The 22,650-nt window shown below is 41.6% G+C and overlaps 2 protein-coding genes across 5 annotated transcripts in view; one reads left to right on the top strand and one right to left on the bottom strand.

Moving 5' to 3' along the window:
* Window positions 1-371: 371 nt before the first annotated feature.
* ect2l (epithelial cell transforming 2 like) overlaps window positions 372-22,650 on the top strand; it is a 40,005-nt gene continuing 17,726 nt past the window's right edge. For 2 of the 3 annotated variants that reach the window (XM_077513755.1, XM_077513757.1), the window contains exons 1-21: window positions 372-473; window positions 1,298-1,410; window positions 1,484-1,646; window positions 1,723-1,981; window positions 2,064-2,250; window positions 3,571-3,688; window positions 3,770-3,935; window positions 5,219-5,347; window positions 5,415-5,507; window positions 5,592-5,801; window positions 5,870-5,973; window positions 6,159-6,269; window positions 6,343-6,429; window positions 7,607-7,716; window positions 7,797-7,944; window positions 8,038-8,111; window positions 9,563-9,719; window positions 9,801-9,866; window positions 9,943-10,031; window positions 11,605-11,777; window positions 11,863-12,022. In XM_077513755.1, the coding sequence (XP_077369881.1) occupies window positions 468-473; window positions 1,298-1,410; window positions 1,484-1,646; window positions 1,723-1,981; window positions 2,064-2,250; window positions 3,571-3,688; window positions 3,770-3,935; window positions 5,219-5,347; window positions 5,415-5,507; window positions 5,592-5,801; window positions 5,870-5,973; window positions 6,159-6,269; window positions 6,343-6,429; window positions 7,607-7,716; window positions 7,797-7,944; window positions 8,038-8,111; window positions 9,563-9,719; window positions 9,801-9,866; window positions 9,943-10,031; window positions 11,605-11,777; window positions 11,863-11,993 (2,694 nt within the window). In that variant the 5' untranslated portion in view covers window positions 372-467 and the 3' untranslated portion in view covers window positions 11,994-12,022. The remainder of the gene's footprint in view (window positions 474-1,297; window positions 1,411-1,483; window positions 1,647-1,722; window positions 1,982-2,063; window positions 2,251-3,570; window positions 3,689-3,769; window positions 3,936-5,218; window positions 5,348-5,414; window positions 5,508-5,591; window positions 5,802-5,869; window positions 5,974-6,158; window positions 6,270-6,342; window positions 6,430-7,606; window positions 7,717-7,796; window positions 7,945-8,037; window positions 8,112-9,562; window positions 9,720-9,800; window positions 9,867-9,942; window positions 10,032-11,604; window positions 11,778-11,862; window positions 12,023-22,650) is intronic. The other variant, XM_077513758.1, reaches the window with a different exon arrangement.
* The window catches only part of filip1l (filamin A interacting protein 1-like), a 47,837-nt gene continuing 38,419 nt past the window's right edge, over window positions 13,233-22,650 (bottom strand). The window contains exons 5-6 of one of the 2 annotated variants that reach the window (XM_077513753.1): window positions 19,001-21,725; window positions 13,233-13,866 (exon numbers count right to left, since the gene is read on the bottom strand). In XM_077513753.1, the coding sequence (XP_077369879.1) occupies window positions 13,663-13,866; window positions 19,001-21,725 (2,929 nt within the window). In that variant the 3' untranslated portion in view covers window positions 13,233-13,662. The remainder of the gene's footprint in view (window positions 13,867-19,000; window positions 21,726-22,650) is intronic. The other variant, XM_077513754.1, reaches the window with a different exon arrangement.

Below are 22,650 nucleotides of genomic sequence, written 5' to 3'. Positions count from 1 at the left end.
TTTTTGAATGTGGATTTCATTAGACGTTCACCAAGCGCCATCTTGTGCTTTGAACACCAAATTACACTGTAAATGGCTGAATCAGAAACGCAATCACACGCCCACAATAGGTTTGTAACGTTCTTTAAAAAGCAAATACTGTATATGAAAAGACAGTTGGGGTGGGTCAAACAAACTGACAGGCTTTTGTTTGTTTTGATTTTTTGGCACCAATGATGTGATGATGCTGACCGCAGGGGGGCGCTGTATCGTGTGAAGGAATGTGTTGATGCGTATCCTTAGCGACCCGCGTTGTCCCTCAGCGACGGCATATGGTGACGAATTAATTATAATCGATAGACAACTCCGGATTCTACGTGGCTTTTTTTTTTTTTTTTTTTTTCAAGAAAGCATGGAGTAGAAGAAGAAGAAGATGGACTCAACGACTCGGTTCAGCTGCTGGACTCCGTTGAGCAACCACACAGAACATGCAGGTCACACTCGCAGCACTACACTGCATGGGGAGAAAAAAAAATACAATGTTGTACAAATACAATACTTGGGAACCATTTTGATACAAGTTGTAGATTGGGTTATTTTAGAATCAGCACCAACATTTTGATTTGGTTCAGAACAAGTTTCAAATACATGTTGCTTGACTTTTTTTTTTTTTTTTTTTCCAGTCATATGGAGTGTGTCACTTGAACCAATGCCACCTTGTTCATTATTATCAGAAAAAGTTTTTGTTTGTTCTAGTTAGCATGATAGCCACCTAAGACAGCTAGCATGCACTTCAGCAAAAAGAGCATTGATTTGCAACACTGGTAGTAACATACTGTAAGTACCGGTATACTAAAAAAAAAAAAAAAAGATTTGGAATAAATCTAACATGTTAATTGTAAAGCATTTCTTCAGCAATATTTTAAATATTTGATGCTAATACACAACACGTGACAAAATAACCTTTAAAAGTGCATGGTGAGCTGCGGACAAATTCACAATACACAGAGTTTTATTTATTGTGTTCTTGAAAACCATTGAAAAATAAAATTCAAATATGTTTTTACCTAAATTCTTCTCCAATTATGAAATGATCTGTACCCGTTTTCTTGAAAATTATTATAAATTAAAATTCAAATCTTTTGGTTGCCTGTACTGTCCTCCAATTTTCAAATCATCCACCTATTAAAAGAAAAAAAAACAAGATCATTATATTTTCAGAATTGTTTTTATTTATTTATTTTTTTGTGCTCAATCAGCTGATGTCTGACTTCATGAGATGCCCACAAATTGTGCTGAATGTTTTGTTCCCGAGCAGTTATTTGAAGAAAGGATCAACCTGGTGCTGCACTGGTTTGATCTCTGGACTCAGCGACAGAGGAAATACATGCTGCATTGTGTGCTCACGCGGTGCACCAAGTCTCAGCTCAGGTGAAGCCCTTTTCCCTCTGCTGTAAAATGTGCATATGAGAACACTGTCCATGTATGTCAATCACCCGAGCAGGTACTGTCGAGACTTGCTGAGCGAAACGCTTCCGACAACTCAAGCGGATTTCACAGCGGTGCTGCCTCGCTTCCTGTCACTTTACATCATGTCCTTCCTGTCCCCTTTGGACCTTTGCTCTGCCGCCCAAGTCAGCTGGCACTGGAGGGTTCTGTCTGAACAGGTGGGAAGGTCGAAAGGCCAACAATTGTATGTAATCTGTTGGGTAATTGATGGGGCTCCACTGAAATCAACCTCAGGATTGTTTGTGGGCGGGGCGCTGCATACGACAAGGATGGTTCCTTCCCTACATGCCTGGAGAAAAGGAGTTTGGCGCGTGGAAGAATCACTTCATCTCCTGCATCAACACATCGGTCATGCTGACTACTCATCAGGCAGCACACTATCAGACGTCATCCGGGCAATCTTATGATTGGGAGGAGGAAGAAGAAGATGAAGAGATCGTGACAGAGAGACTCACCAGGCAGATGATCAGAGCAAAGATTCACGAGGAGAAGAGTGAGTGAAAGCAACCAAGAGTCAATTATAAACCAAAAAAAAGAAGCATAACAAATGTAGCATATGTCATATCTTTTTGCAGGAATAGCACTGAGAAGCAGGAAAGCCTGGAGCAGCAGCACAAAGTTGGGCGGATCGGGAGGCGGTCGCCCCACGAGTCAAGCAATCGCACTCGGGACAGCACGCAGGACCTCCGGACCTCCTGACTTGAGTCTGAGCGCAAGCAGCGGCTTGAGCTTGGAGAGGAACATGGGACAAAACTCAAGCAGGTCAGAAATTGATTCAACAACATTCTGCAATCATCAATATCAATTCAATGTCTACACCCCCTTAAGTCATTCACTCCCAGCAGCCATTTTCACGGAAGCAACCCCCTTCGCTCCCGGTTGTTTTACTGGATTTTGACTGATTGTGTAAGGCCCACAGAATATTGTGTTCTATTTCTATCAAAACATGAGAAAAGAAAGATTAGAGACTCCTTTCAACAGGGAAAAAAAAAGGCGGAAAATTTTTTATCTGTTTCAGTTTTGCAGCAATTAGCATCAGAATATAGCTAAGTTTCATCAATATTCACATTCCGGGTGAAAACACTTACAAAAACAGCTTGTTGCAACATGGCCTTGGCTGATCTCTTATACTCTGCTGCCACCTGCTGGCCTTTTTTTAAAACTACGATTGCTTTAAACCACGTTTTCATGTGTCAGAAGGTGCATCAAAGTCTTCTGAATGCTCTTGCATAAAATAAAACGTAAAATAAAACATGTAAACACATTTTTGGGAGGGAAGGACAAAGTATTATAAAACATTTTTACACGTTTTTGGGATTGAATGAGTTAAAAAAAAAAAAGCCCTGCAATTGGCTGGCAAACAGTTCAGGGTGTACCCCGCCTACTGCCCATAGCCAGCTGGCATAGGCTCCAGCACCCCCGTGACCCTTGTGAGGAGCAAGTGGTCCAGAAAATGAATGGATGGATGAGTTAAAATAAATAAAGTAAGCTTGCAGGTCGCGTTCCTGTTCCAGCACAAAGTTCAAGTTGATCACTCGTCAATATTGCAATTGGTAATAAGTAGGGGTGTGAATTGCCTAGTACCTGACGATTCGATTCGTATCACGATTCACAGGTCACGATTCGATTCGATACCGATTAATCCCGATACGAATGGTCACGATTCGATACCGATTAATCCCGATACGAATTTATAAGTCGATTGTTGCGATTTTTTTCCATTCAAATTTAGAAAATACTATCAGTAAATTTGTTCATGTACACTGTAAGATTTGTATGAATATATTTATCTAAAACTTGAGGCTTATAACCGTGAGCCACTGTACACAAACAGTTTGCAATCTGTTTCACATTTGAACAGCATTAAAATAAAAATATTAAGGCTTAATGTGCCGTTCATATAACATTCTTCCATGCTCAAGGTGTGAATCCTAAAAAAAAAATAAAAAAAAAAATTGATTCTGCCGATTATTGAATCGATTCGAGAATCGCGCGATGTAGTATCGCGATATATCGCCGAATCGATTTTTTTTTAACACCCCTAGTAATAAGCTAAGCTGCCGTTTGAAATGTTCTGCACAGAGCGAGTGGGCCACTGTCCAAATACGTCTCCAGACCTGCACCGCCGGAACCCTCCGGCATCTCCCGGCATCCTGCAAAGAGCTTGCTGTTGCTCTCCAACAAAATTCCTGCTTACGAGGTGACCCGCCAACTTCAAGATGGAAAATGGTGAGTGCGCTTCAGCGGTTAACACCATTTTTGGGCCCCTTGCGTCACGTAGCTGGTGCTGAGCGGCGCCAAGGCGGACGTGATCGTGGTCCTCTATGACCACCGAGCGACACTCTCGGCATTGTGGTCCCAGGTGGAGGGGGCTGCTTCCGGCCGCACGTTCGAGAGGCTCGGCCTGTTAGTGCCTGGAGGAACGCAAGAAGTTCACCTCTTTCACAGTGAGAATTCATTTCTTTGAATTTTCAAACCCACATGAGATTCTTTTCTAGTCCCAATGAACATTTTTCTACTTCATATCTTGAGGTGTACCATGATGAGTAGGGGTGGGAACCTCTGGGTAGCTCACGATACTTTATGCGATACAAGGCTCACGATAACGATTATCTCACGATATGACGATACCGCCATTATCGATATATCAGGTAATAAATCCATGATAAAACTACTCAAGACATAAACGGATGTTTTTCAATGAGTAAATTGTTTCTTTTTGTACCATCACTGAAACACAATATTAAAACTGGTGTCTTCTTCAAATTGAGTACTTTCGTGTATTTTTTTGCAGTGGAAAGACAGTGTTTACACCGCTCCAGCGAATCGCAGAGCGGGGGATGGCGTGTCGCAAACGTGGCCGGGCGAACGTGTCAGCTGCGTGACGTCACTCCCGTGGCAATTTGAAAGCACGCACGGATTTATTTATTTTTTTCACTCACTTACTCACTCACAGAAGCTTACGTGTGTGAATGAGTGAGTGAAGAAAAAAAAAATCCGTGCATGCTTTCAAAATTGCCGCGGGAGTGACGTCACGCAGCTGACACGTTCACTCGGCCCCGTTTGCGACACGCCACCCCCCGCTCTGCGATTGGCTGGAGGGTTGTAAACACTGTCTTTCCACAGAAACGTCCCGCTGTTTACAAAACAAACACAAAATGGCAAAATACAGGCTGGGGGGCGGGGTGGGGGTTTAGGACGAAATTACCACAAAAGGTTAACAAAAACACAGATGTGTAGACTGAGAGAAAGTTAAAGTGTGTACATCCTGTATTTAAAAAGTGCATTTTCCTGAGTGAATCCGACAGACAGCCCCTTTAAATATGAAATCCAATGAAATCAATATTAATATTCCTCAGAAATTGTGTGCTTCAGAAAATCAAAATGTTTTAAAATGTTGAAATTGAAGATATAATTCACATTTGTCAGTTTCTAGACAGATAAAAGTAAGCTGCTGGGTCTTCTTTGTCTGAAGACTCGCGTCCATTTCCCTGAAACTCACATGAGGAGCCCCCCCTAGCAGCCCGCCAAGTAATTGCTCAATAAGTCATGAACAATGGAGCTGTTACAGTGCGTGTATATTAACTACAAATATCGCCATACTTGCGTACGCGTATCGATAATCTAGCATGGGACAAAGTATTGCGATTTATCGCGCTATCGATATATCGTCACACTCCTAATGGTGAACTTTTGAGACGTATGTTATCTTTGTTTTGTGTCCCCGCAGACAGCTGCTTATCAGACAGAAACATTCTGACTCCAGCCCACCGAGATTTCTGGGAGAAAGTGTCCATCCTGGTGGAGCCCGCCGAGCAAGGCGGCGCCATCGACATTTTCTCGCCGTGTGCGGCATCAGGTGGGTGATCTCCACTCCCACTGCGATTCAGTTGCACTTCAGCGACTCAGCCGCTCGTCTCTCTCAGCTTCAGGTGTGGCGCTCATGCAGAAGCTGGCCGCTCTTACGGGTCTGAAGGTTTGGGCACCCGCGGGTCTCGCGACTGGAACGTTTCAAAATAGTGAGTTTTGCAACCAAAGTCTTTTAACGTACAACATTCCGTTCAAAATGAACCACAGCCGCTTGTTTGCTGCACATCTTCAAGTCCTTAGCGATTGGTCTGACGGCAGCATCGGTGCCATCGGGCACGCCAAGCCGCAACCGGGAGGCCCGGCGCTCCGTTACATCAGTGAGCCGGTTCTGCTGGGCTGGTGCCGACAGGCCCACTGGATGGACGACGCGCTGAAGGAGATGAAAACCTGTCTGGAGTTTCGGCTTCAGCAGGTTGGCCTTCAAGCCCGCGCCAGAGCTCTGGGTGGGTGTCACACTTCTTGCAGGTTTTTCTGGGAACTCTGCAGCCTTTGAACTCTGGTGACCTTTTAGGCCATTCTCTGTGGGAGAGCGTCTGTCTTGAGGATCTGTGTTTGTCCGAAGACTTGAGTCTGGCGCTCACTGAGGGACTCGCTCGTCTCAGCAAACAGCCGGAGGTAAATAGTTGCTCATCGTTGAATGATCAGCAAGGAGAACAACAGATCCTAACGTGGTTTCACAGTGTTGCACAAAAAAAAAAAAACCTTCTCGAGCATGATTTTTGTGTAAATTATGAGCAATTAGTAAACATCCAGTCATTGATCGTCATTGTGGACTCGTCTTACCATGCTTGTATCGTCAGACGAGACCACTGGAGTTTCTCGCTGCTTTCCTGACGAAATGGAGTGACAATGAGGAGACGAGAGATGAAAAGCAAGCGTCCGATGTCGCTCTGATGTCGGGGCTTCCTCAGGTATGATGTGTGTGCGTGCTGTTCCCCAGCGCCAGGGAAAAGCCACGTGTTCATCTTTGCTCGCTTCTTCCAGACGCAGTTGGACTGGAGAGGTGTGATTGTCCGAGAGTTGCAACTCAGTGAGGATCTCTACATCAGCCGACTGAGCGCTATTGTGAAGGTTTGTCATCCTACCAAGCCCATGATTGTGGACATTATGAGTCTCTTGTTTACTAAAGAGCAGAGATGGGAAGCAACAAATGCTTCATTACTGTACTTGAGTACGGTATTTTTATTTATTTTTTCAGTACTTTGTACTTTCCTGAGCATTTAGTTTTTAGACTACTTTTTCAAAACAAGGTTGTTACTTTTTTTAAATGCATGAAAATGATTTAAATACTTAACCTGGAAGAAAAAGCAGCCGTCAAATATCTCCTGACTCCGCCAATCATATGAAGCGTTTCACACGGCGTCCTACATCCCAGCTTGTGATTGGCTCTATGACGCGCTATCACATGAGTTGCAATTGGCTCGATTAGAACAAGCCGTAAATATGAGAGTAATAATGTACGTCGCCACAACAGAGGATCATTTGAAAATTGTCAACGTTTTAGTCAGAACAATCATTTTTACCCCTGTATATTTATTTATTTATTTATTTGTTTATTATGTTAGCAGATAGTGTTGAACATTTTGGATATGAAACTATTTCACATCAAATGTTCTCATCTTTTTGATGAAAAACAACTTGACACACAACTAGAGAAATTGTGGGAATGCTTCAGCATTCCCACAATTATAGTGGCTCCATGCTATGAGCTAGTAAATTAGCTGGCATTAGTTAGTGGTCGGATTAACATCATTGTTGGAATGTTATAGCCGTTGGATTAATGTTACGTGATAATTTTAATGTACTTATTTATTTATTTTGAATCTTTCACCGTGAATCCACCTCCTGCCTGTCCCATTTGTTTGTGCATGTTGTACTCACTAGCTGCAGATTTGAAAGGGGGCGTGTCACAATCACAGTGACAGATTAGCCGAAACAAGATTTGACAAAGTCATCTAATTTTTGTTTCGTCTTTGTTTGTGAATTAAAATGTCCATAGGTTTTAGTCCAGTTTATATGAAGTGAAGTACATTTTAGTCGGCGAAAATGCATACTGATCTGGCCCTACCTGTCGTTTATTTATGAATGAGGGTTCGAGTCTAGTCTCAGCTCATTTTAGTCCGGTGAACAAATGTGTGATAGTGAAAATATTTGCATTTATTTTCCATGAAGGAAATGAACGGTATTCTATTTTTTTGCGCCATTCTTCATTGGTCGATTGACCTCTGACCTCGTGTGTGTGCTGAAGGCCTACCAGGAACCCCTCACTGCCGCCGTCAACTCCAACAGAGCCATTCTCAGCCTTGCCGACATGCTTGTTGTCCTGAGCCCCGTTGCAAAAATATTGCACCTCAACAGGTATGCGCAACGCACACACTCTGATTTCTTGTGTAGTTTTTTAATTTATTTTTTATTTCCTGCCTGTTTGTTGGTGACAGCGAGTTCAAGGCAGATTTAGATGTCCGGGTGCAGCAGTGGGGTGCAGAGCAGTGCGTTGGCGACGTGTGCTTGAAACTGTGCGCACACCTCCGAGTCTACACAAACTACCTCAACAACTACACCACCGCTCTCAGTACCGTTGACAAGGTAATGACGACTTGCGCAATCCATCTTTCTGTGTTGTTTGTCCATGTGAATATCATTGCTGTATGTGTGGATTTGTGTTTGTATGCCTGTCAGTGCAGGGATGCCAAGCCAGCATTTCGAGCGTTCCTCAAGAGAACTGACAGAACGCTAGCAACGCACATGTTAAGGTTAGCTACTTGGCCTCTCTTCAACTCTTTCAATTTTCTTCCTTTCTTTTTTTTTTGTTCATCCATCCATCCATCCATTTTCTTGACCGCTTACTCCTCACAAGGGTCGCAGGGGGTGCTGGAGCCTATCTCAGCTGGCTTTGGGCAGTAGGCGGGGTACACCCTGGACTGATTGGCGGCCAATCGCAGTTTTATTCTTCATTTCTTTTTTTAATTTTCTTTTTTTCTTTTTTTTCTTTCTTTTTTTTAAGTCTCTGAACTTTTCGAGCTTTCCTGAAGAGAACACTCTTCTTTTCTTTTTTCTTTTTTTCTTGTTTCTTTTGTCTTCATTTGTTTTTCTTTTTTCTTCTTTACGTTTTTATTTTTTTCCTTAACATTTGTAAAAGTTTCTTTGAAGTTTGAACTTTCCGAGCTTTCCTGAAGAAAGCTGACAGAACGCGAGCAACACACATGCTAAGGTTAAACGTGAACTCTTTCAATTTTCTTCTTTTCTTTTTTCTTTTTTCATTATTTCTATTTTTTGTTTTTTCTTCATTTCTTTTTTATTTTCTTTTTCTTTTTTTTCTTCTTTTCTTTTTTTCTTTACTTTTTTAAAAAGTTTCTTTGATTTTGAACTTTGAACTTTTCAAGCTTTCCTGAAGAGAACTGACAGAACACGAGCAACACACTTGCTATGGTTAAACATTTGTGCACTTGTCCTCTGTTGAACTCTTTCAATTTTCTTCTTTTCTTTTTTTTTTCCCCCATTTTTTTCTTTTTTCTTCATTTATTTTTTCTTCTTTTCTTTTTTCTTTTTTTCTTTACTTTTTAACTCTTTGACCGCCAAAAACGTTTAATAACGTTTAGTAAAATCATGATGTATGCCGCCATAAACGTTATTATTTTTTTTTTTTTGGTGAATATATCAGTGGTCAGTGCAACATCCAAGTGCAGCGCAGCCGAGTCAATGAGTTGTAAAATCAAAAACACCCACTAACTATGGCCAGCAGATGGCAGCGGTAGCCGCTTGGGCCCTAACTAGAGCTGAAAATTACATTGAAACATGACGCAATTTGATGAAATGGAACGTTTTCAATGCTGACGTGAATGATCAAAGCCTCTGTAACGTTAAACCTAACTTGACGGCGCGTCACTAAACAAAAAATAGTATCAAAGTCACTGTTGCGGACAAAATGTTTATGTAGCAAAGGAACACAATATTCTGTTTGCTTCGAAAAATGAGTTAAAATGCTCGAAATCCACTGGCATTGGGGGTTGTTGTTGTTGTTGTTTTAATAAAGTGTGGCAGTAAAAGAGTTAAAAAGTTTCATTGACCTTAGAACTTTCCGAGCGTTCCTGAAGAGAACTGACAGAACGCTAGCAACACGCACGCTGAGGTTAACCTTGTGTGCACGTGTCCTCTGTTGAGCTGTGACGTTGACGCTCATTTTTGGGTGTTTGTGCTTTGAAAGTTTACAGGAGCTGCTGCTGTGTCCCGTGTGGAGAATCCAAGAGTACGGAACCCTGCTCCAAGCTCTGACGTTGCACACGCACGCCAGTCATCCCGATCACGCGCACGTCTCCTCCGCCCTCAACACACTGCAGCGATACTCGCACTTCATCCAAATGGTCGAATGTCAAACACGCGCGCGCACAGTTGTCATCAAAAAGAGTGAAAGCAGTAATACAAAACGTTTTGTCTTGTTTCAGCTAAAGCGTAACTGTGAAAGAGAGCGTCTGTTAGAGGAAACCCAGCAGATGATCCGAGGCTGTCCGGTACAACTCTTATTTGCTGACGGCCATTACATGACGCAAGCACTTGCACATATTTGTGTGATGTGTCTGCATGCAGAGCCTCCGAGAGGGAAACCGGCAGCTGGTAACCAGTCAGGATGCTGATTTGCTGCACAGCACCAATGAACACATACCAGAGTCTCTCAGGTTAATGGAAAGTTCTACATAGTTTTGCATTGCTCCTCCTCCTATCATGTGAATTCACTTTTTCAGATTGTAAATAATAATATGGTACATAGGGCAGGGTTGTGGTGGCCGATTATGGCCTGCTGCTAGTTTTTTAGTGCGCCCATGGCTTAATGAACAATTTGCTTGCCTCCATTCGACTTCTGACCAACTTTTCTGCACTGAACGCAAGGCAGGAAAAGAGAAGAAATTCCTTCTCACGTCTCACTTCCTTGTTTTCTTCGGGCGTCATTTCTATTCACAACACCGCGATGAATGAAGATAATTCAGTTACAGCAGAAAATAGCGTGAAGCGTGAATCTGCACTAATACGAAAAATACTTCTTGTGCACTCTGAGAGTGCCACTGCCACCTACTGTAGTGGATGTGCAATTGCACTTTGCGGTACTATTCTAGTGTAGTGTTCCCTCGTTTATCGCGGTTTCATTTTTCGTGGCCTCACTTTTTTGCGGATTTTTTACAGCATGTTATGTTTTTTTTTTTTCTTGTTTTTTCATGCTTTTTGGTTTGTTTATTTTTGTTGGTTATTGCGCAGACATGTCTCTCGAACCCTACGTCCGACCAGGGAAATACGGGCATCCGCGGATTCGTCTCGACGAGGCCTTTCCAATGGTGTCTGTCCCGTCACTCCACGACATTGCATTCTGGAGATAGAAAATATATACTGTGCTGTATGACAAGTAAATAATTAAAAACTTTTAATAAAAAAAAAAAAGTCTTTAAATTAAAACAAAACAAAAAAACATAAATGATGAAGAAAAAAGCATTCATAATAAACTAAAAATCATACCAAAACAAAAAAAAAACTTTAAAAAAAAGAAGACTGTACTGTATACTGTAATCAATAAAAAAAACAAACATACTTTTAGAAGAAAATGAATGTAAATTAAAAAAACAAAACAAATGATGAATGAAAAAGCATATAAACTATAACTAGAGCATATAAACTAAAACTCATACCAAAACGAAAATAAACATAATAAATGAAAAAAATGTATACTGTGCTGTATACTGTAATAAATTGAAAAACAGACAAACAAACATATTTTTAATGGAAAAAAAGGAATGTAAATGAAAAGAAAGCATATATTACAAAGGGAAAAACATTTAGAATAAAGTAAAAATCATACCAGAAAGAAAAAACATATTTAATCAACAAAAAATATATATAGTTCAATCAAAACATTATTATTTTATTTTATTTTTTTAAATTATCGCGGCTTTCCATTATCGTGGGGAGATTTTGGAATGTAACACCTGCGATAAATGGGGGAACAATGTCGCAAAATAAAAATGCACATGCATTTGTGAAGAATTGGACTACAATGATGGATTGCTTTTTACCATAGTGGCTCGTGCATCCTTTTTTTTTTTTGGTATGCGGTTGTTGTAAGAAAAAGTTGGACTCCCCTGATGTAGGAAATAAATAATGTATCTGTATGCACAGACGGAGGAATACAGTTTGTGTCTCATGTATCAGATTAACATGGCATGCTTTTACGGGGTTTTTATTGTATGGATCACGTTTGATTAGGGCCTTCGAGCATGTGGCGGATGTCAGCCTCTTCCTGTTCACCGACGTTTTGATGTTGACGCGAAGGCAAAAACAACACACGCCGTTCACACTCGTGCACAGGAGCACACACACGTTCCTCGCTAGTGTGCCACTCGCCAGTCTGGCCGTGAGGAAGATCACGCACTCGCGCTGTAAGTTGGCAGCACGTCATTTTCACACGCTTCAATGCTTGCTTCTTTGCTCAACCGCCTTCCTGTATATATATTTTTGCATCAGACGTGAAGCACGCCTTCATCTTGGAGGCTCCGTCTCGCTCGTGGGTTTGTGCCACCGAGCGAGGCGACGAGATGGATCACTTCCTGGCCGTGCTGAGCGGCGCCATGCGAACAACTCTGACGTCCGCGTGAGCAAGATGACGACGCGAGGACACAAGGAGGTTTGAACAATTTGGACTCCAATAAAAACCTTTAGCATGCATCATGGTTACTTTTTAGATCCAGCATAATACAGAAAGTTTTCAACACACAAAGTTTTGTCCGCAATTTGTTACGTTACAGCAGAAAACAGAACAGAGTAAATATTTTTTCCCTTAAAATTCTCCACGCCACAACCCATCATGAGAAAGTTTTTCATTGTTTTGCAAATTTATTAAGAAATTAAAAAAAACACATTTAGAAATCACCTTATATTTAAATTTTCTTTGTATTCCATTTTAGAATGAGGCTGTAACATAAAATGTGGAAATGGAGCCACTGTACTTTATTAGATGCCAGTCCCGCTGCAGAATTTATATGATGGATTTGAAACTGTTAATAATAATAATACTACTACTGCTACTCCTACTACTACTACTACTACTAATAATAATAATAATGATAATAATAATAATGATAATAATAATAATTTATTATTATTACTATATATTATATTAATAATAATAATGTATATATATATATTTATATATATATATATTATATTTTAATTATACAATAATAATAATAATAATAAAAAACTTTATTGGATGTTATATTAGTTTATTAGATTAAATCCCACTTAAGAATTTATATGTTGAAGTTGAATTAGAAGCTGTTATAATAATAAAATAATAATAATTTTATGTGTGTATATATATATATATATATAATAGGGGTGTTAAAAAAATCGATTCGGCGATATATCGCGATACTACATCGCGCGATTCTCGAATCGATTCAATATTTTTTTATTTTTTTTTATTTTTTTTTTTTATTTTTTTTATTTTAGGATTCACACCTTGAGCATTGAAGAATGAACGGAACATTAAGCCTTAATATTTTATTTGAATGCTGTTCAAACATGAAACAGATTACAACCTCTATAAGACTGAAATTTCAGATAAATAAATAATACATTTTCATATAAATCTTACACTCTACAAGCTTACTGATTAGTATTTTCTAAATTTGAATGAAAAAAATCGCAACAATCGACTTATAAATTCGTATCGGGATTAATCGGTATCGAATCGAATCGTGACCTGTGAATCGTGATACGAATCGAATCGTCAGGTACTAGGCAATTCACACCCCTAATATATAATATTAATAATAATAATAATAATAATTTAAAAATGTGTAAAACAGTGCCAGTGTACTTTATTAGATGTTAGATTATTTTATTAGATATTACATTAGATTAAATTATATTAAATCCCGCTGCAGAATTTATATGATGACATTGAATTTGAAACTTTTATGTGCCCGTATAAAATGTCTTTATTGAACCAAGAGGGAAGGGGGGGAAAAAAAAATATCTATTTTTAGAGTTTAGTAGTGACACAACTACATTTCATCGTCGCTTTATCATTAGAATGTCAGTCTCCAGTTATTTTTTTAACTGATAAAAGAAATAAATACAAATAATGCAACATATAGCTTTAGCAAATAGCCTTCCTCGTATGCTTCTCCCAGGTTGCAGTGATGCTGACATGATGAGAAGTAAACAAAAAAACAACTAACTATATCGTTTTCTTCTGTGCTCATCAGATAGTAAATTGAATACAAGGTGACCTCCTGTAGCTAACATTGTCATTCATGTCTAAAGTCTGCGGTTGGCGAGGTTTGGGTTGTTGTTGTTGTTGTTGGTTCTGTGCGCTGCAGACGTGTGCATAGCCTGATCCTTGCCACTGCTCAGAGGATTGTTCAGTGGCGCCCCGTTGCCCCCTGTCCCTTTTGCAGACGTGTAGCCTTTTGGTTTTGGGATCCGCGTCGGCCCGGGCCGTCGGAATGATTCTTGAGGGATCTGGAGGAGCGTGGAGAGGAGACAGAATGATTTGAGGTTTGCGTTCCACGAGCAGCTCAACAAGCCTTGCAGTTGGTTGACCATTAGGTGGAGCCAAACGCATGGAATAAGTTCCACAAAAACATTTCCCTTTGCAGATGTTGCAGACACACTTGCACGTCGTTTGGGAAGGACTCGTAAATGTTTGATTCAAAACGTGTCAGAAAATGGGCAAATATGTTTGTCAGTTAGTTTTCCTACAATGATGTCCATGAGTTTCATCTTGCTTCATTTTGATAACTTTGGATTTTTACTACTTCAATTCAAAATTCAATTCAATTCAAGTAATGAAAAGGGACAGAAAGAAGTCAAACTTATGTTGTCTGCCCCTCATCAACAACAACAAAATAATCAACACAAAATAAACGACAGCGAGCGGTCAAGACGCTTTCAATACAACAATTCTATATCATAATTCAGCAGCATGTCCTTGTGCTTTATGTATTTTTTCAGTAATTGAGTTTTTCAAGTTTTTTAATATACAGATAGACTGAGACTGTTTTACAATCCAGATTGTTCCATAAACTGACATCGTAGGTTGAAATACGTTGTTCTTTTTTTGTTTTTTTTGTTTTTTTTTGTTATATATTTTGTTTTGGGGAAAATATCTGTTCCTCTTAATTTATACTCACTTTCCCTTTAAAAGAAAAAACTAACAAAAACAATGTGTATACAGTATTAACTGGTAAACTTTAATGATGGGCTTTAAACATTATTTTGAGACGGTTAAACTCCATCAATTCATTACATTTGAAAGTTTTAAGTTGTATAAAAAAATGGATTCTTGTGGTCTCTGTATCCGCAGCCGCAAACGACACGAATTGCACGTTTCTCTAAAAGAAAGATGGAATCGTTTTTTGTAGGCACACCCCCACACTTAAATGCAATAGGTCAGGTATGGAACAATCAATGAATTATTAAACAATAACAAAGCATTCTTGTTCAATGATTCTTTAGCCTTGTGCAAAACTGCTCAAATTTGTGATACCTTCGATTTGACGCATTCTATATGTGATTTCCATGTTTAGTGTTCATCAATAATAATACCTAAGAACTTTATAGTCCTTTCTATTGCTGTACCTTGCACAGTCAGGAATGACTGTGCAATTAATTAAGTAATTAATTACTTCATGTGAGATTATTTGTTCATAAGTTGGTCTTACACACACGCACTTCTGTAATGACGTCTACACTGACGATTTTCATCTGTTGAACATTATTCTGTGTCCTTAAATGGTCTCAGTAGCTTAGCGTAACAACTATATTTGTTACTTTTGTTAAAAAGCTAGTAAGACTGTGACGGGCATAACATTGCCGAGTGTGCATTAATTGCTTCTTGTTGACTTCCTGATCGACCTGACACCGCTTCTGTGACCTCTCACTGAAATGTATTTGTATATCGTGACATTAAATGTTCCAATGCCTCAATGTGTCAATACTTGATTTGTGGGATTCGGTTTTCTGCTGCCGCAGGAGCTCAGCTTCCTCTTGCTGTTCCCATAGCAACCAAACAGAAGCTTTGTTTTGGCGCCGGTGCAGGAGAGCGCTCACATTTGTGGCGTCCGCATGCCCGCTTGTGGTATGTTTGGGGGAAAAAACGGCCCTAGACCGGCGTTATCATACTTTGATTGCGCTTGCTGGTCGCCGTGGTTGCCGCCGTCCGTTCTGGAAATCGGAGACGTTTGAGTGCAGCTGTTGAGAAACGTTTGTGGCGCTCGATCCAAAGTGAATCACAGACGGCAGACCCAGCTGCTCACTTTTCTCAGACGTTGCGCTAATGAATAGCATCTTGTTCAGCGTGCATCATGTCTTCTTCCTGCCCAGACCCACGAAGGATCCAGTTTCTTCAGCTGTAGCAGATTTAGGCAATGTAATGCCTGATTTAATCATCTCCTTAGTGTCGCACGAGTGTGGCTTAATGAGCTGGGGAAAAGCTTAAAGGGATACTTGACTCATTGAGACATTTTCAGCAGTAAAAAGTTCATATTTTGTCCAGAATTAATTTGACAACTTAATACCTTTAAAAACAATTTTTTTCCCACTTGCTGTCGATTGAAGATGACATCACCTTGTGCTGAGGAGGTAGGTAACGACCAATCCAATGACTGCTCACCTGTTTTCTGCTGGTCAGAAAACTGTGAGGCCCCGTTCACACAAAAACCCGTTTCATTTTTGTATCCGCACAAGTTTCTTACCGTTTGGGCAGTTCGTCCAAACGGTTGCTCGGTTTTCCGAGCTTCAAAGCAGGCTCCAAATGGAAAGATTTCAAAACATACATTCCAATGTGGACACCATAGTAGGATAGCGACTTCTCCCGTGACTGCGCACGAACCGCCAGTCTGTCAACAGCAATGGCGGATAGCCGTCCGTGTCTTGCTCGTGTATGCGTTTACAGCAAAATGTTTTGCGTGATGTTGTACTTGAATCACCCGGCATTGTCACTTCTCCTGTGTTGTGGTCGTCTCACTGATCTGTATGTATAACTGGATAGCCGATAGCCCATACATGCCCGTGCAAGCTGTTAAAGCCACAGGACAGCCATCTTACTCTTCCCATCTCGGGAGCAGTTTACTGTTTAAACTACTTTGAAGACCCCCTTTTATTTTAACGCTCAGTTACTATTGTCCTGTCTCAAATGTTCTCTAATTTCGATACTGTAAATGTATAGCCCCTTCCATCTGATGTCACTGCTTAGCTCCCGCTGCGCCTCCCGGAGGACAAGAATCTCAAAACAAATGAATGTAGAGAGCTTGATTTTCGGCAAGCGTTTTTTATTAAAAGGTGGGAAATATGTCAAATGTCACAACAACAACAAAAAAACGTCCCGAGTAGGACACTACATTACTGTGACTCATTGAAACCAGTCGTTTGGAGCCGCTAGCTACAAAAAATGGAGTTTGTTGGAGGGCAAAGTGGAAGTGGCAGCCTAAGGTATGTTGTTTTTGCTTGAACCCACGTCGATCACAACTTTCATGGTGTAAATTGTCATTCATGAAATCGTTTGCATCCGGATATACTCGTCTTGCTGTATATCGTCTTCAAGCTATCTTAGCTTGCTAGCTGCTAACAAACAGACCGCACGTTTACAACACATTTCTCAGCAGAGATCATGCCCGAGTTAAAGTGTTAATTGTGATAATCGTGTTAAATCGCTAACTTTTTGTTCAAAACTACTTGAATACTTGAGCAAAAAAGTATGAATGATTGTTTCAGTAAAGATAATATGGCACCTTCACCACGTCTGCCTCGAATTTACAATCAGAGGTTAATTTTATGACCCACTGTATATGAAAAAGAGAAAAACTACCTGATATATGAAATGATCTGAGCATATCCTCGTAATTTTTGTGGGTGCAAAGCAATTGCGTCGTGGTTCCGCGTTAGCCACCGTGATCGTCTTTCACTCCTCACTGTCTTTCGCCTGGTTTTGAATCGCTGCTGGCAGCCGAAAGAACGATCTCATCTCTCCTTGAGCCATTAGAGCATCTGTCGGCCGCGCACAAGTTCACTATAGTGTTGCTCGCTGATTTATCAACTGTTTGACCGATTTTCTAGCTCACACTGATTGTTTTCGAATTCACTCAAATTGACGCCCTGCCCTCCACCGCAAGGGGCGCACTTCAACGTGACGTCACACTGAAAGGGTCTAGAGGATCGTATGCCGAGAAATGTTTCTTGGGAGGAGTAATATGGCGGCCTCGCGCCTTCAAAACCGGCTATTCAGATCAGTGGTTGGTCTTCTTCGCTGAATCTTCTTGTACGCTTTCCATTAATTTCCCGTGGAAGCGCTACAGCGCCACTGCAGACTTGGCGTATATATTACGGCCGTTAACCGTTCGAGGCGTCTTCTTTTGGACACTCGCATGTCTTGAGACGGTTCTGTCTGTACAAGGTTTGTTTGAGGAACGAAGGAACAACTTTGCTTCCGTGTAATCAGGGTCTCAGCCATGATCGGTCGTTAACTGTTTCCTCAACACAGTTGATGTCATCTTCAGTTGATAGCAAGTGGAAAAATTATCTTTTAAAAGTATTAATTGTTCATGAAAAATATTTATCACTTTAATTATGAACAAAATGTCTTCTTACCGTTTAAAATGGTATACCTTCAAATAGGAAAAATTGTAATGATTTCTCTGCCTACATACTCCAGTCTGAAAGTAAAAGCAGCAAAAGGCCTACAAAAATGCAACAACTGAAGGTTAGCACAGTGAAGTCCTGTCAAAACATCTCCAAGGAGTAAACTCAGAAGTTGGTGAACTCTGTGGGTGCCAAATACATTTCAAGCACTTGTCGACTGCAAAGCATTCTTGCAAATCGCATCATTTGAATTACTATGTTAAATGTCCATGTAGTTTGAGCTCCCTACTAAAAATGGCTACCGCTGATGAATGACATGAATGAAAATTCATTATAAGTCTACACTTTTATCAAATCAATTGCTGTGGTGTTAAAAAAGTGCTGTTAATATCAATCATACTACTGGACAGTAACTTAAGATATATTATTTTTTTTGAGTTTCTTTGTGATAGTAGAGACTTCAATGGACATTGATAGCTCAGTTTCATGAATATTCAGTGACATTAAAAATGTGAGTACAACAGTTAGGAATTTAATTATTGATGAAAATGTGAGTGCATTTGCATCCCAAAAAATGAAAACAAAAATGTTAACTTCACATGCGGCAAAAATCAACTTAAAGAACAACTTTTTTTTTGTTCATTGTTTCTTCTTCTTTAGTTTTTTTTAATTGCACACAACCAAAACATGCTGCATTCAGTGAATAAATGAGGCGGGTGAGCATGAATGACACACTAGAACAACTTTAATTCTCGGAAACAAACTCATATGACGTATGATAGGACATCTAGTGTACATCAGTAAATTGCAACACAGTACGTGCACTGTTTAGTCCAGATGAGGCAAATCGAACGAGACCGAGCAAAGAAAAGCGACCACAATCGAATCCATTTGAGTCAAAAAAAGACGCATGTAAATGGATCAGGATCAGGGTTTTGGTATTGGATCTCTTGGGTGAAGGGATGGAGGTTGCGGGTGGAGAAAGGTGTCGTAAGGGTCAGTCATAAACATTACTTACTGTCATCTGCGATGGCCGTTGGTTTTGTGCGGCGTTGGGCTTAATCGTGATGCTACTTGTGACTTTGCTCTTGCTTTTGGGTGTTGCAACGCCGCCGTTAGTGATCCTCTGCTCCTGCAGTGCTGGTGAGCCGACCCTCTGAATGAAGGCACTTCCTAAGTGGATGTGGATTTTGTTGTCCTCTGTAGTGATGACGTTCGGCCCAGAGCTGTTGGATCTCTGCACCTGCCAGCCGTTCTGGCGCTCGGGGGTCACACGGAAGATGGCGTGCCCGCCGGGGACCTCCACCGTCTCACCGGAGACATTGCGGTCCGGGGTGCCCGTTCTGACAGAAACTATTTGTATTGGGGACATGGCCCTGTCGGGGGTCAGTGAGCTGCAAGAGTCAGGGGTCAGGGCTCTGGAGTATGTTGCCGTGGTGAGGGGAGAGAGCACCCCATCTGGCGAGCAAGGCCTGTCAGATTTTGGGGAAGCGCTGCATTTGGCAGTTGGGGAATGGGCAGTGTTGTGGATGATGGTGATTCTCTGTTTTGGCGGACCGCCACTTGTGGGGATGACGGCGGTGCTGGTGAAGGACGGCGTGTTGTCGGCAGTGGGACTGCTGATCTCGAGTGTCGCCATTTTGTGTCCGTGCTCAGGAGTCACTTTGATCTGAAGCGGCTGGCCTTGATTGTGGGTCAACACCACATCTTCAGTCTGTACATGGTTACTGTTTGCCCGTGGTTGTAATTTGCCCATCAGCTGGTGTGGGCCCTCACTGGATTTAGCACACGGGACTCTTCTCATGTTGTTATTGAGGTTGTTGTTTACGACGGAAGGGTCACAATTGTTGCAAATGGCCTCGGATTGGCTCTCGCCGCACAGCTTCCCGTTCAGCATGACGTGCTCGAACGGGACCGCCGTCAAGAGGTCATGGGGCTCAGTCTGGACCTCTTTGGTGGCAAGGTGCAAATCGGAAAAGCGCCTTCCATTCATGCCAGGGCGCAAACTTTTGCTAAATCGTCGATATCGTTCAAGCTCCCGCGTGAGCGTCTCCATCTCCCGGGCCACTTCTTTGTTTCGGACTTCCTGTTGGGTGAGCTTCCTTCGGAGAGAGCTTTGGTCCGTCTTCATGCGGCATATGGCCTCCTCTTGTCCCATGTATTCGTGGATCTTCTCTTTGAGAGCCGCAACCTCCCGCGCCAGATGACTCGACCTCGCCTCCTCTTCTTTCAGCCGTTTGAACAAGACATGTTCTTGGTTGGACTCATTCTTCTCAGCCAGCTGGTAAGTGGAAAGTTCTTTTCTGGACATTTCCAGCTCCTCCATCAAAGCCTTGGCTTTTTCCTGCTCGCTTGTGAATCTCTTCTCCAAGGATTCCAGCTCCTCTTTTTTCAGCAGGTCACCATCTACCACCTTAATGTCCTTGAGTTTGCGTCGGAGGCGCTCGACCTCCTGGGTCAAGTCTTTGACTTTGTTGTCCTCCTGTTGGAAGCGGTTGGCAATGGGTGTTTTAACAGGCTCCTCTTTGATTTTGCTCCTTAGGTAGTCTCTTTCTATCGTCTCTAGCGATTGCAACCTTTTTTTCATCATGTTGATTTTGGACTCCAAATCGACATTCTTCTCCTCCTCGTCCCTTAGTTTGGCCCTGAGGTCATCCCGCTCCCTCTTGGCATCGCACATCTTCTGCTCCAGCTCTGCCTTTGACCTCAAAGCTTTCTTGCTCTCGTCAATCAGCTTTTCTGTGACCGATGTGACCTTGTCCCGTTCCGCCTGAAGCTTGCCGGTGCTGTTTTGTACCTTGTTCTCCATCTGCTTGAGCTTCTCAGCCATGGCCTTTCTCTCGTCAACCAACATGACCGTCAGCGTCTTTAACTTTGCGAGGTCCTCCTTCAGCGTCGACTCTGTCTTTTCGAGCTGACCCTCAGCACACTGCAGCTCTTGAACTTGAGCTTTCAAGGCTTCTAGTTCACCTGAGAGTGCCTTTGACACGTTTTTTTCCCTGTCAAGGTTGCTTTTTAGTGAGGCACATTCCTGTTTACTCTCCCTGAATGCATCCTCTAGTTTTTCCAAGTCCGTAATTCTGTGGTTCAGTTTATCAACTTCAGCCTTCAAGCTGTCACTTTGACCGGCTTCTTTTTCCAGTTTGTTGTTGAGGTCTCTGCAGTGGTCCTCCATTCGAATCAGTTCCTCATCCTTTCCCTCCATTTCAAGCACTCTTTTCCGTAGCTCTTCCAGCTCTGACATGAAGCCGGAGTTTCCGCATTCGCCTCGGCTCATTTTGTCTCGTATTTCCTGCAGCTCCTCCTCGGCTCTGCGCAGTGCCTTGTTGCTGTCCTCCAGTTCATCAAGCTGCCTGCTTAGAGCGGACAACTTCTGACGGAGCTGCCGATTCTGTGCATCCTCGCTTGTCAGTTTGGCCATCATGGCCTCCTGCTCCTGATGGTGTCGACTGATGCAGTCGCGCAGCTCCGCCTCCAGGCGACACGTCTTCTGCTCCTCTGCCTGCAGGTTTTTGTTGGCTAAGCTCAGCTCCTCCTGAACCTGTGAAGTGGTAGCACTCAGCTGTTGGACCTTGGCTGTCTGTTGATTGAGCTGCTCGTTGAGACGCTGCTGTTCATCGACCACCATCAATGCAAAGGACTTGACCTTTGTCAATTCCTCTTTCAAGCTTGTGACCGTTTTGTTGTTCTCTTGGTCTTTTCGCTCTTGGTAGGCCTTTTCCTGATCAATTAACAGCTTCAGCCTGAAAAAGAGGAAGTAAGAAAGTTTTACCTTCATTTATTCAGACAATGAAGCCGCTTTCCCGAATGATCATGTTTCCACCAAGAGGTATAGTTTTGCTCATCACGGTATGTTTCGGGGCAATTAGCCGTGGCTTGCATTTCTCCCGTGGCAAGTCTCTGGCATCATGCCTTTGTGACAGTAATGTGGATAAAGTGATGATGATGTGTTCAATCGGTAAGGCTGCCGAATGAACAATTCTGAGCTCTCGCTTTAAAAAAAAAATAAAAGTATTGTAGATAAGGTGACATAGTATTATGGCATTGCAAGTTGCAACTAACCCATAAATTCAACAAAAGACTCTTCTTGACTCATTTGCTCCCAAAAACCTATAAATATGTTCTATTTTAAATGTATTAAGTGTCCCAAAGACATATTTATACTTTTTTTTTTTTTTTTTTTTTTAATGCTAGAGCATACAGAAGGCACTGATGCCGCCTCTGAACTCAAGAGAATGGTTGATGCAATGATAATTATTACAAAAACGGCCAATAGGTGGCAACAGAGTATAAGAGACCAACCAGGGCCAATGTTGCAAACAAGCTGATTTCACCACAGTTCTAAACATATTTGTGAATAATGATGAAACTTAGCTATATTTCAATGCTAATTGCTGCAAACATAAACAAGATAAAAATATACTTTTTTCTCCTGGTGAAAGAAGAGACTCTAATCCTTCTTTTGGTAGGTTCCATGTTTTAATAGCAACAAAACACAATATGCTGTGGGCCTTGCAAAATCCGTCCAAATCCAGTAAAACAGCCAGGATCGAAGGCGGTTGCTTCACTCAAAATGGCTGCCAGTTTAATCACAGTATGAAGATTGTGAATTCCAAATAAGGCAGTGATTTCTCCAACAGCAAACAAGTTCCTATAAAGTTTATGATC

This window comes from Festucalex cinctus, chromosome 2, assembly GCF_051991245.1.
Source record: "Festucalex cinctus isolate MCC-2025b chromosome 2, RoL_Fcin_1.0, whole genome shotgun sequence".
NCBI classification, from domain to species: domain Eukaryota; kingdom Metazoa; phylum Chordata; class Actinopteri; order Syngnathiformes; family Syngnathidae; genus Festucalex; species Festucalex cinctus.
Note: the sequence above shows the minus strand (reverse complement) of the source record. Positions and strands in the feature narration are given on the sequence as shown.